The sequence below is a fragment of the Prosopis cineraria genome, unplaced genomic scaffold (genome assembly GCF_029017545.1).
Source record: "Prosopis cineraria cultivar Desert tree isolate PC_DT_omini unplaced genomic scaffold, ASM2901754v1 PC2, whole genome shotgun sequence".
Classification (NCBI taxonomy): Eukaryota; Viridiplantae; Streptophyta; class Magnoliopsida; order Fabales; family Fabaceae; genus Prosopis; species Prosopis cineraria.
The window spans coordinates 5449479-5464252 of NW_026555333.1; the positions used below are offsets into that span (position 1 = coordinate 5449479).

General features: G+C 35.2%; 1 protein-coding gene across 1 annotated transcript; it reads left to right on the forward strand.

Moving 5' to 3' along the window:
* The first annotated feature begins 11428 nt into the window (after positions 1-11428).
* On the forward strand, positions 11429-14774 carry LOC129303303 (receptor-like protein kinase 7). Its single transcript, XM_054942523.1, is given in 3 exon segments — positions 11429-13022; positions 13025-14041; positions 14140-14774. Coding segments are annotated over 3 exon segments (2949 nt in total). The 5' UTR covers positions 11429-11482; the 3' UTR covers positions 14532-14774.

The window sequence follows — 14774 nt, forward strand, 5'->3', positions numbered from 1 at the left end:
AAACCTTTGCTTATAATATTTCAAAATGCTTTTAAGTTAAAATTTTTAGAACATATAGAAATGTTATTTGAATAAATGAAAGTTTATTTGTGTATAATTGAAGTTCAAATGCATATATAGTGAAAGAATTGATACTTATAAATAAAGACCCTACTTTTATTATTCCAAATTACCATCGAAAGACCTTGTTTGATATATTGACACTGAAAAATCTTGTATTAAATATTGACATGAAATTATTAATAGTGAAGGACCTTATATGAAATATTTACAATGAAGAATCTTGCTCTGCTTTTGAAATATTTACAATGAAGGATTCATTTTCAAAATTTATCCCAATTCTTTTTTAGTAAATAAATTTGTAGTGAGATTTTTTAGAAAATTTTTTCTTAAAAGCCCCCGTTGCTCAAGTCAACTCGATGTAGTAGCATCGTTAACTCTATGCTGTATTCCCTCCAATCCACTTTATTGATTACATTTTAGAAGGGTGAAATAGTTTACTTCATAAGTCATTTGATTAATAGTAATGTTTTGTTTTAAATAAAATATTTAAACTACCCTTAAAAAGTAAGAGAGAGAAAATTATAAAATTAATATTATATAGTTTATTTATTTTTTTAAAAGTTATGTTTATAATTTTATTTTTTATATTTTTATTATATTAATATTGATAAAGTTGGTAAAAAAAAAAAGGAGCATCATCCATTGCTTAAAAACAAAACTATGCTGTCCCATCTAAGTGTCAGTTCTCAGTCCCTGGCTTTGCAAGTTATTCCCCCACCCCCCTTCTGTACGCGGACATTTAGGCATAGTTAAAGTTGAAATCAAGATCTTATAATTGTATTGTAGTATTTAAAAAAGAAAAAAAATTCTTTTTGCCCGTCACACGAATAATTGAGGTTTCATTCTTTTGTTTCTTGGGCCCGAACACAAGAAGCTTAATTCATTGAAGATGGATGGCTTTAGGGGTAAATTATAAAAGAAGAATCATAGTATAACATCTGGCTGGAGGAGGGAAACTGGGGCTCAATGCAATTAAGGCCCATCGTGGCCCATAGCTTCTATTGCCAAGATTGAGAACATACCTCAATCACAGAATCTGAAATCAAATAGGCCGTCAGGCCAGCCACGAAAATCGCCTGTCCAAATGCTGGATTCTCTCTTGCGCTTCTATTTACGTGTTCATGTGTTTTCAGCTCATTTGGGGAATTTTTTTTTTTCAGCGTGAAGGGTAGGATTCACTGATAATAAACATTATTTCTTTAAAGGTATTCCCTCCATATAAAAATATAAAGTATTTTTTGAGAGATTAAATGTTAAAAAATATAAAAAATTCTTAATCTTTCAATATATAATTATTTTTTTTAAAGATGCCTTTATTGAATAAATTATTTTATATTTATTTTAGAATGAAACACTCTATTAAATAGAGGTAAATATAAAAAAATAAGATTAATTTAAAAATAAATAATTATTTTATTGAGGTGAAATGTGATTAAAACTGTCTTGTATTTTATAAGATTGAAAGTAATTAAGATAAATGAGAGAGCACTTCGAATAAAATTGTTAACTACTAGCTGAATCTCTAACTTGCTTGAATGAACCACTCAAAACGTCACACATGCTCTGAAATAATCACTGCAGCAGATTTGGCAAATGACTATTATTTTGGGATTAGCGAGATGGCTAGGCTGGTAGCTATAGATATACGGGAACTTAGAACAAGTGTTACCAGAAATGAATCCAACAAAAAGAAGCGTTAATAATTTAATAAGTGTAAACGCATCAATTTATCCCAATTCATTTGAGTTATGCCCAATCCACTTGCAAACAATCCTGTTTCACCAAATCGACGCACTTGCTTTGCATCTACTTCGTCTAACAGTAAAGTTGCCAGAGCATTCTCTCTCAGAAATATGACTCTATAACCATGGGGAGAAATTAATGCGTGATTAATTTCAAACAACCAAATGACAATGAAAGATGAGGAATGTAACGGAAGTGATGTCGGACACTGAGATCGCACTATCCATTTCATTTGACGGTAAATCAGTGGCGGTCAACGAGCAAGTCGCCATCCAGGCTGCCATGTTTGATTTATCTTAATTATCATATATTCGCCTGCAGTGGATGTCTCTTGAAACTATGGCCCAGTGATTTGATGGGAAAGCCCTTAACCCATAAGAGAAAATTGGAAGAGAGGAGAGAGTGGCGGAAGAGGAAAAATAGTAAACACAAACGATGCTTTATATAATCAGGAAAAACTGAATGGAAAAAGAGTAAACAATATAATACAAGATCGTTGAGTAATATAATTAGCAAAAATTGATGAAAATTAAGATAAAATGAGCTATAGTAAAAGTGGTAGAAATGACAAAGGAAGAGGATACATGATAGGGGTGCTTTTTTATATGAACAAGTACTAATAGTATGAGATTAAAAGTAAAATCCACCTCGCAACTTTTTACTTACAAAAAAAAAAATTGTTACTGTGTTATAAGATTATTTGCTTAATGCATGATGAGTGATCATGACATACTCACTTGACATGATATGTGACACAACATGCACCATCTCAATACAATGTAACTTTGCTAGGTGGGTCCAACTTCCTAGCAAACGAGAGGAGGAATCCAATGATGCATTTTCCTGTTCAATGTGTCTAAATTCCACAATGTTGGAAATCGTTGGCAAAAAAAAAAAAAAAAAACACCAATTATGGAAATTGGAATGCCCCAACGCAAAACAGCGCACACTGCCTCTCCATTGCCCATAAAATATAAATACATTGTCTCTCACCCACCACATTCTTCTCTCCTCAAGCTCCTCGTCTTTCATTCTACAAGTTTATCTTTTATTTTTAAGTGATAATACCACGAATCCTTAACATGCTTCCTCTAGCCTTAATTATGAAATAAAGAAAGAGATTTTTTTTGTTTTTTGTTTTCCTGAAAGATGTGTTTTTGACTTTTTATTACAACCTTTTTTTTTACACTTTTATTAGAAGTTTGAGGGAAAAAAACATATTATGATTTAGAGTGATAAGCTATTTGGCAAAAAAAAAAAAAAAGACGGGTGGAAAGCTAAAACCAGCCAGCAGCAACTTGTTTTTTTTTTCCCTTGGAAAAAAAACGATGTCTTTCCAGAACCACTTTTAAAAAGAGAGGGTGGACTCTATCTCCCTAATAAATAACTACTCAGACAAATGAAGTATATGTATTTCTTGTAATAAATCATGAATGCTACATTCAGGACCAACTATATTAGCAAGCGAAGGGAGCAATAATTTGCAGGGACGGCTGAAGGCAGGGTAAAGAAACATGAAAATGAAAATGAAAATGAATCGGAAACAGAAAAACCAGTAATATGAATGAACAGACATGATTGTCAGCAAACACTATAAGTTGTTCTCTTTTTCTTTTCAACCAGTATATATGAGTTTTCTGTTCATAAAGTAGTCTCTACGACGATTTTTGTCCCTCGCCAGGATCACTAGCTGAGAATAATGAGATGCCTTATATATCCCTTAAACAAAGTATTTCGAAACATACAAATCTTGGACAACATCGGAGCAATTAGGTGTGGCTGAATATTCTACAAATCTACAGATCTAATCTAATCCCTCTCAATATCTACCCTTCGTGGCTGCCAACAAGTTGCATAATATATACGACACCAAGAACTAACTATGCTGTCCCTCCTCGTAGATAAGATTCTAATTTGCTCTTGAATTTCCTAGCCAGCCTGGCTTATTCCTTGTGCATCTCACATGGTCACGTATATACCCTCAAGAAAATTTTAATTTCCTCCGTCCCAACAAATTAAATACCATGGAAGCTTCTTCCACACCTTTCCCACATCACCTTATATATATAATATTAAATGTCTTGCTTTATTAATTTAGTTACCTAAGTTTTGCGACGATGCCGAGTATCCATTAATCTTGTTCAATAAATTATTCATATTGAAGATCGCGAGAGGATGTTGAAAAGGAGTGCAATAGATTTGGTATAAGCAAGGTTTTGCCCCAACATAATTGAATAACTGATCAAGGCCATTTTAAACAAAGAATGACCCGAGTGAAGGGGATGGTTTGTTCAATGGGTGAAAGCGAAATTGAATTAATTATTAGGCAACAAAGTGGTGGAATGTTTTTGACTGCTTTTTTGCAGATCATCTAGAAGATATTGACAAGCATGCCTTGACAAACACACATAAGCAAGGAATCTAAGAATTAATAATTGAATAAGAAAATGACAAATCCAGTCCATTTAAGTTGTGTTTGCTTAGCCCCTTTGTTGGCCAAAAAGTGGCGTTCGGTTGCAGTGACTAGATATATTTGCAGTGAATCTTATTTTCGTGGATTTATATTCAGTTGGGCAATTAGCATTCAAATTAAATATTAAAACTAGCTAGCCCGCAAATGAATCTTATTTTCGTGCATCTATATTTCCATGATGTATAAACAAATATTTAAAAGATAACACACTTTTTATATGAGATGCCTGCACAGGGATTGTTTTGTCCATTTAATTATTGAAATATTCTATACCTAACAAAAAATGTAAGATGTGCGCAAAAAAATGGACAAAGAAGTCTTAGTTTCTCGGTTTTTAAATAGATAATATGTGATTATAAAATATCTAGAATCGCTTTTCTTGATAGATCTCAGACGAAATGAAAGCAGCTGAGAAGTTATACCAACAATTATTATGAAAAAGCTCGGTCATGTTTTAGAAAAGGAGAAGGAGACAAGAAAATCAAAAGCGGATGGAGGTTCATTTCATGGAGACCGGAGCACTAAGGTCGGCGTCACATGGTGCCAACCATTAATAATGGAGTAACACTGTCATCATTTTACCCTTTTGTCCTTTTTTTTCAAAAACAAAAGACAAAACTAATGGTATAATAACCATTAGTACCAGCACTATCGAGGTCGAAGTTATTGGAGCTAGAACCAGAGGGGCCAGAGCCACAAGGGCCAAAGTCATCAGGCCACTATCAGAGGGGTTAGAGCCACAAGAGTCGAAGTCATCAAGGCCAATACCATCTAGGCTACAACTAAGGGGTTAGCACCACAAGGGGCGCAACTATAAGGGCCAGCATCAGAGAGGTCGGAGCCATAAGAGTCGAAGTCATCGGGGCCGAAGCCATTGGAGCTAACACCATCGAGGCCACAACCAAGGGGTTAGCACCACAAGGGCCGCAACTACAAGGGTCAGGATCAAAGGGGCTACAACCACAAGAGCTAAGATTAAAAGGGCTGAAGTCACAGGGGCTACAGCCATAAGGGCCGGCATCACAGGGACTAAAGTCAGAAAGGCAAGTTTTGCAAGGGCTCTTTCCGCAAGAGTTCTCTTTTAAAGGGCTCTCTCCATAGAGGCCCCGCAGCAACTAGATCTTATAGAACCAGTCCTTAAAAACTCGAAGGGCTTATTCCAAAACCAGCTATTAAGGTCCTAAAACCTTGAGAAACTTTATTCTAAGCTAGACCTCATGGTCCTTCAAGAAAAGTACCAAATCAACCATTAATCAGAATGAGAATAAGCTGATCCTCCAAGACATATTCATACAAAATTGGCCTACGAAGGCTCCGACCAATTTGTATGCGGGGGGTATTGTTTGTACCCAAATTATAAATTTGGAGGCCCAGGCCCAACTCAACTTAATTGGCCTTAAAATAATTATATAAAAAAGAATATTTATGAAGTATTAGCCATTAAATCAAGACCATCACCCATAATGAGTGAACATGATGAAGGAAGTGCTTCATAAATTCAAAGAAAGTAGCAATCATGGGGCTTGGGTACAAAGCCAGGATCATCTATAAATAGAGGAACTCTCTCTCAAAAAGGGTATCATCAGCATTAACAAATTACTAGTCTCAGACTCGGCGTCTGTTATTTTATTTTTCTTTTTATCATGTAGTTTTGGTCTTTATTTTTCGTTGTACGGCCAGCATAACTCGCCACCTTTTTTCTTTAATTAATGCCTGTTTACTTTTCTGTATCTACATTAGTATTCTTCACTTTGCATTCTCATATCTGGGTGAACTGTGATAAGAGAGCCTAGGTTCCTCACATTTGATTAGAAGTCAGATTCTTTCATTCTTTTGAGACCCCACATTTTTGACACGTCTCGCGACACCACGCCTTAATTGTTTGTTTTTCACGAACACCTTTAAAATAATTATTAACATTAGAGTTAATATACAAATCCATCTTTTAAATTTTCACGCTAACACATAATATCTTTAAATTTTTGTTAGCATGATATTGTTCCAATATTTTTCAATTTGATACAATTTTAGCCTATGACCGTTATCTGACTGTTATTTACCTAGTTGGCAGCTACATGATATAATTTAAAAAAAAAAACAAATTCATGTCATCTCTTCCTCTTCTTCCTTATCCAATCGCAATCTTATCCAATCTTCCTTATCAAATAGAAAGAAATTCAAGCATGCTTTCCCCAAAGACTGTCTTCAAGCATAACCAAAAAAAAAACCCACAAACTCAAGAACACACGGAGATCAAAACCCATAATGAAAACAAGCAAGACTAAACCCAACAAAGAAATCTAAACATACAAACATTCTGTTCAAGCATGCTACAAATCTTGCCGTGAAGCCAGTAAAACTGGCCCATGCCAGGCAAAGCTTCATCTAATGGCAAAGGCTTATTCTCGCCATCCAGCATTTTCAGCCACTGTAAGCCATATCATATCGTGTCATAAACCAGTCAAGAATCACAACCAATACTAAACAACACATAGAATCAAAGAGAAAACGTGAACTGGGGGAAAATAGAAGATTAATCAATTAGGAAAGGCCAAAAAAAAAAAGGCATTGAAGACATGCTCCCTTCATACCACATATCAAGCATCTTATAAAAACTTGGCCCGATTTAAAATATAAAACATTGAATAATTTTTATATTTATTTTTTTAATTATATCCTTTTTTCATTTATTATTTTTCTTGAAGAAAATTATATATTAAAATTTTAATTATTATTATCAAGGCTCTTATATAAAATATTCAGTGAGAATATAAATAAAAAGATGTGGTCAAATAATGATCATTGAAGTTAAACCCTACTGACAAGATAAAATTGTACTAAATTAAAAAAATATTGAGGCAACATTGCATCAACAAAACTTAAAGATATCGGGTGTACTTGTATGAAAATTTAGAAAATAGATCTGTATATTAACTCTAACATTAATCAATCCTATTTAAAGAGAGAGAAGGGGGAAAAATCTAAATAATCAGTTTTGCTTACATTTGCAATTAGCGGTGGTGGGCTCCTCCCATGGACCCCACGTCACGAAATCATATTATGAAATTGATTACACACTGTAAATCCATATCCCCATTTGTTGCCTTATTTCTCCCCCCAAATTTAATTTTATTAGAATTTAATAATTTCCTCCATGATGTTGACGTCATTCTCAATCCCCCCCCCTACTCTGGATTGTTCAATACTTAGGCCCATAAATAAATAGTAACTTTTACCCAAATTCACTCGCTGCAGCGAAATGAACAAAGTGGTCCTCCTAGCAATGAATAATTCACAATAACAGTGCGCTAAACAAGTAGGCTCGAGCGTTGTCTCGTGATTCCGTGGGTTATAACCAATGAGCGTAGAATCTGATTCAATAATGCGCTGCGTGGTTACCGAATTGTTTTTTACCAAACCAGTCCCGTGGGGAGTGAAAGGCCCCCTTGCATCGATTTGACTGATCTTGTTTGGCAATGGGGCATTGGATTGTAAGTACGTGGGATTTGGGTTGACCCCTTTGGGAACGAGTTTGACCACAGAACCCTGGATCAAACCACTTTTTTGGAAGAAGACCGGGTGGACCCCACTCGTCCGCCTTCTTTTGATTTCAGTGCAGGGCCGTATCACTTGGGACTTAAAATGAGACAGCGCATTCACAACACCAATGTGCGTGTGAATGGTGCGATTCTTCAAATCAACTTTATGGAGTGGAGTGGTCAGTATCTCAGTGGACTTGTTGGAGGGTCCCAGTAGTGACGTGGTCCATCTTTCTTTGTCTCTTTAGAAGACCACAGCTTTACTCTCCAGTTTTCAGTCCGTTTCAAGATAATCTCAGCGTTTGGTGGGAAAAAAAAACACAAGAAAAATGAGAAATCATTTTTTTTAAAATTACATATAAATTCCACTCAAAATATTTAATTAATTTCAGGTTAATTAATAGTTAAGTTTTAAAAATGATAATAAGTTATCAATGAATCTGAAAATAATTAATTATTTTGGATAAAATTTTAAAATAATTCTCCCTTTGTTTTTTTTTTGGTTGATGAATGCCATCTTAAGTTGTTACCATCTAGGTATCTATAGAAATAGGTTTTTTTACCAATATACTGTAAACAGTAAAATTTTTTATCAAAATGCTACATCATGAAAATTATTTACCCAAATGCTACATCAAAAATCATTTATATCGAGAACGAGTTTGTGAATATGAAGAAATCATTCAAGCAAATAATGATTTTATAATCAAAAATTATTTTTTTAATAAATGAAAAGTGAAATCGTTCATTGGGTGAACGATTTTAGTTTTTTTTTATTGACATGATATTTTATTCACCATTAATCGTGAGAATATTTGCTTTTCCTTCTTGCTTTGCTTTTCTTGTGTGATTCATTTAAGTATAAGATAGATGGCCACTTGCTATTATTAAAGCTCCTTCGACACTTGAAGAGTTTGATAGAATATTTAAGTACCTAAAATGATATTGAAGACATACCTACAATAGATCCAACATATTAGTAGTGATATTGGGTATACGATAAGTTTTTCACTTTCTTCCAATAATATTATTAAGAAAAATTGGGTGAGTTGAAAAGTGATGATGATAAGGGTGGTACACAATGGGACTCAAATTGAATAGGATTTGGAGATGTGAAAGAAGGTGGTGATAATAATAGGCTAGTATGTAATGACATTGACTAAAATTTTGAGACTCTTGTTTCCTTACATTTTTATTTTCAATCGGTGGTTGGATAGATAAATAGCTACCGCATCATTTGCTCAGTGTATCTCAAGAAATTGTAGATGAGGCAACTTAATTCTTAGCAGAACATGTTGAGGGTTCATGTTAACTTGTTGTTCTCTCATTACAAATAAGATGTTGCATTGATCGTGAGCAACCCTATCTCGATAATCAATATAATGAGAGCATTTTGATTGAGAATTAATCATTAGCCAATATAAATCTTTTGTTGTGTCAACCTAAAATAAACAATAAGACATTATTACATTATAATAATTTGTTTATAAAGAAAAAATTGTATTAGTGGAAGAAGGTGAAAAACTTACCATCTATCCAATATTACTACTAATATGTTGGATTCATTGTTGGGTATATCTTCAATACCATTACATGTACTCAAATGTTTTATCAAACTCGAAGGCAGGAGGAGCATTAACAATAATAAGTGGCTATCTATTTTACATTTAAATAAATCATGCAATAAAAATAAAGTAAAAATTCTTATAGTTAACAATGAATAAAATGTCACATTAATAAAAAAAGTTGAAATCATTCACCCACTTGTCATTAAATAAAAAAATAATTTTTAATTATAAAATTATTATTAATTTGAATGATTTTTTCATAGCAATATACTTATTCTTGATATGAATAATTTTTAATATAATATTTAAATAAATATTTTTTAAGGTGCAGCATTTTAATAATTTTTTGATTGTTTGACAGTACGTTGGTAGCAAAGCCACAGAGATACCATCGGATCGTCAATTCTGGGGTTAGGAATGTGTATATATATATCAAAAGCAGAGACTATTAATCGGACCATGCGGGGATAGCTTAGCCATAGCCTTATAGGAAGAGGATGAGTCGATGAGTGATGGTTCTTGCCAAAAAAGTTGCTGTCAACTATCATCACATATTCCACGTGGCACATCACCGTTGCGTAGCTACTCGTAAAAGGTCAATGTTAGCGGCTTCGTTCCGTGTTTCCTTGGCCTTCCCCCTCTTGCCACTAATTGTTCATTGTTTTAATTTTCATACAAATCCTTTCCTTTAATTTAGTCGGTGACAACCATATCATCAATCTCTCACGTGTACTCCTCCTCTATTACTGAACACACACACACACACGCGCGTGTACTACTCCTGTGTCACTAACAATATTCTTTTTACATTCATCAACATTCTTCTGCTTTTACTCTCCCATTTAAAAATATAAAATATTTTTTAAAAAATTAAATATTTAAAAATATAAAATATTTTTAATTTTTTAAAATATAATCATTATTTTTTTAAAATTTTTTTTATTAATGGTGACCTTATATTTATTATAGGATAGTTAATAAGAATAAATATAAAAAGATAGAATTAGTTTAAAAGTAAGTAAGAATTTTATTAAAATAAAATTTTATTAAAAATACCTTATATTTTTAAATAGAGAGAGTACTTTTTATTACTTTTTACCTGCTTTGCAAAATAATATGAGATACTACCAATCTAAATTTATAAAATAATTTTAAAAATATTTTTTATTTTAAAATATAAGATCATTTGAAAAGATAAAATTTTATTAATAATATTTTTTAATGTTACTTTCTAAATAAATAGATAATTAAAATAATATTATAGCATAATGATTAATTATATTAGAACTTTTTAAGAGTTTATAATTTATTTTTTAAAAACTAAATTTATGAAATATTATTATTGTATTTTATTAATATATGTAATACTATTTAAAATTATTTTATAATTTGAGAAAGAAGAAATACTATTTTTCATATTAAAAAATATAAAATATTTTTTAAAAAATTAAATGTTTAAAAATATAACAGTTTTAAGATTTTAAGATGTAATTATTTTTATTTTTTTAAAGTGTCTCAAATAAATAAATAAATTTATATTTATTCTAAAATAAAATAATATTAAATAAAAATAAAAATAAAATAATAATATTAATTTAAATATAATTAATTATTTTATTAATAGATGAGATTCATATTTTATACTGTTGAAGGGATGGAATACACCAAACGTGACGAGATCCAGATTCCCCCCCCCCCCCAGATTTCAAAACAGAACCTTCCAACACTGTCGTTTTCCCGCGGGCCCCTGCTGGTTTTGGGTTTACGTGTCCCAACCATAGATTTCAAACAATGGTTAGAATAAACCGCTTTATAATGAAATATTGATACAGTGATGGAGAGCGAGCCTGATTTATTAAGATTTTTTGAAAAACAAAAACAAAAATCAAATCTTATTCCCCTATGAAAATCAAAATTAAAATATACCGCACGAAGAATTGCTCTTGGTCTGATCGCACCAGCACTTAATCTAAAGCTGCAATAATATTGAAAATGACAGTTACTGTTGCTAAAACGGTAATTTAAAAGGTTCGTTGCGACTTGGGAAGCCAACCCGACCAAACGTCGTCTCTTTCCTTTCCTCTGCATGCTTCGTCATGTTACTTCCCTCCACCTTCCACCATCGTGTCTCTGCCCTTGTCTTTCTCCTCTGTTTCGTCGGAGTCAACTCTGATGAACCAGAACGTCAACTTCTACTACACCTTAAAGCAGCTCTTCAGGCGTCAAATCCCAGCGTGTTTGTCACGTGGAATGCTTCTAATTCAGTATGCAGCTTCAACGGAATCACGTGCAATCCAGGCGGTTCGGTGACCGGAATCGATCTCTCCGATAACATGCTTGCTGGTTTTCTTCCTTTCGACTCCATTTGCCAGCTCCAATCGCTCGAGAAGCTCTCGTTTGGGTTCAATTCATTGCATGGAAACATCTCTCAGGATTTGAGAAACTGCGTCAAATTGAAGTACTTGGACTTGGGCAATAATATTTTCTCTGGGCCATTCCCTGACATTTCTCCTCTCGCCCAGTTGCAGTATCTATATTTAAATCAAAGTGGCTTCTCTGGAACTTTCCCATGGAAGTCACTGCAAAATATGGCGAGTCTGGAGGTGTTAAGCGTCGGAGATAACCCCTTTCACCTCACTCCTTTTCCTTCTGAAGTTGTGAACCTCAAGAAATTGAAATGGCTATATCTGTCAAATTGCACTCTTGGTGGGAAAATACCAGCAGGGATCGGTAACCTCACAGAGCTCATGAACTTGGAATTTTCCGACAATTTTATATCTGGCGAGATTCCTTCAGAGATCGGCAAGCTTCGAAAACTATGGCAGCTTGAGATGTACAACAATTCGTTCACCGGGAAACTTCCATATGGGTTAAGAAACCTCACAAGGTTAGAGTACTTCGATGCGTCAATGAATAATCTGGGAGGCAATCTTTCTGAGTTGAGGTTCTTGACTAATCTGGTTTCTCTGCAATTATTTGAAAACGATTTTTCCGGGGAAATCCCTCCGGAGTTTGGTGAATTCAGAAAGCTCGTGAACATTTCGTTATACAGAAACAGACTGACTGGTTCTATTCCTCAAAAGATTGGATCTTGGGCTGAGTTCGATTACATCGACGTGTCCGAGAATTTCTTGACGGGTCCTATTCCTCCAGACATGTGCAATAAGGGGAAAATGCACGAGCTGCTCGTACTTCAGAACAAGCTCACCGGCGAAATCCCGGCCACTTATGCTAACTGTTTGTCTCTGCGTCGATTCAGAGTGAGCAATAATTCTCTCTCCGGCGTCGTACCTTCTGGAATTTGGGGGTTACCAAACGCTGAAATTATCGATATTGAATTGAATCGCTTGGGAGGTTCAGTTACTTCAAATATCGAGAATGCGAAGACGTTGGCTCAAATATTCGCTAGACAAAACCTCTTATCCGGTGAAATACCAGAAGAGATTTCAAAAGCTACCTCCTTGGTGACCGTTGACTTGGGCGAGAATCAAATTTCTGGGAAAATCCCAACGAGTATTGGTGAGCTTAAACAATTAAGCAGTCTAAATTTACAGAGTAACAAGTTATCTGGCCCAATCCCAGATTCTCTGGGTTTGTGCGTATCCCTCAGCGACATCAACCTATCTCAAAATTCACTTTCGGAAAAATGCCTTCTACTCTGGGATCTTTACCAGTCCTTAATTCTCTGAACCTGTCAACAAATGAACTTTCTGGCGAAATTCCGGCGAGTTTCTTGCGACTCCGATTGAGCCTTTTTGATTTATCAAACAACAAATTAGCCGGTTCAATCCCACAAGGTCTGTCTTTTCAAGCTTACAAAGGAAGTCTTGATGGAAACCCCGGTCTCTGCACCGTGGACGTCAATGTCACCTTCTTCAAGCCTTGCTCTGTACATTCCGACATTCCCAGACATATCCGCACATTCCTCGTTTGCTTCTCAATAGGCTTAATCATGCTTCTCCTCTGTCTGAGCCTTTACTGGCAACTAAAGAAGAAGGAGGAATATCGAGAACGCTCTCTAAAGGAAGAATCTTGGGATATAAAATCCTTCCACGTGCTAAGCTTCACAGAGGATGAGATTCTAGATTCCATCAAGCAAGAGAATCTCATAGGAAAAGGAGGCTCCGGGAACGTGTACAGAGTCGCGCTCTCCAACGGCAAAGACCTCGCCGTTAAGCATATATGGAAGACCGACAGCGGCGGTCGGAAAAGGAGCCGGAGCAGTGCTCCTATGATCGGGAAACGCGGGGAAAAATCAAAGGAATTTGATGCGGAAGTTCAGGCATTGAGCTCAATAAGGCACGTGAATGTGGTGAAGCTGTACTGCAGCATAACAAGCGAGGATTCGAATTTATTGGTGTACGAGTATATGCCCAATGGGAGCTTGTGGGATATGCTTCACACTAACGAGAAGATGCAGCTGGATTGGGAGACAAGGTACGAGATTGCCGTGGGAGCAGCGAAAGGGTTGGAATACCTCCATCATGGGTGCGAGAGGCCCGTGATTCATAGGGATGTGAAGTCCAGCAACATTTTGTTGGATGAGTTCTTGAAACCCAGGATTGCAGATTTCGGACTAGCTAAGATTGTCCAAGTCAACGCGGGCAAAGATTCTACTCATCTAGTTGCTGGAACTCATGGCTACATTGCCCCCGGTAAGTTTTATCTTGACAGTTTTTACTTTATTTCCTAGTTTTAGCTTATTGCTATGAGATATGAAGAGTCTTAGCTTGGAAAAAATGTTATGGTGCAGAATATGGGTACACGTACAAGGTGAACGAGAAGAGCGATGTATATAGCTTTGGAGTGGTGTTGATGGAGCTGGTGACGGGGAAGAGGCCGATAGAAGCTGAATTTGGGGAGAACGAGGACATAGTGAGCTGGGTGAGCAGCAAAGTGCAGCAACAAAACAGGGAGAAGATAATGGGAATAGTGGACTCAAGAATCCCACAAGTGTACAGAGAAGAGGCGATGAAGGTGTTGAGGATAGCTATTATGTGCACGGCCAGGCTGCCAGCATTGAGACCCACCATGAGAAGTGTGGTTCAGATGCTGGAGGATGCTGAGCCTTGTAAGTTAATTGTGGTCACCAAAGATGACTCTGCCAAGAAGCTGCAGATCCATGAGGCTGCAAAGCTTTCTTGAGAATTTTGGGTCTGGACAATACAGCACTGTACAATATTTGACTCTGGAGTTAGTCGTAGCCAAGTTTGGAGAAACCCAGGAGGGTGAAATTAGAAAATAGGACTTGCTGATAATAAAAGGAACTAAAGGATGGATCCGAGTTAGATTGTGTTTCAACTATGAGCATGGGTTGTAATATAATGCATTTTAATCAGCTAGTCACGTAAATCTTTAAAATCCTAATCCATGGTCTCTTTCTCTGTC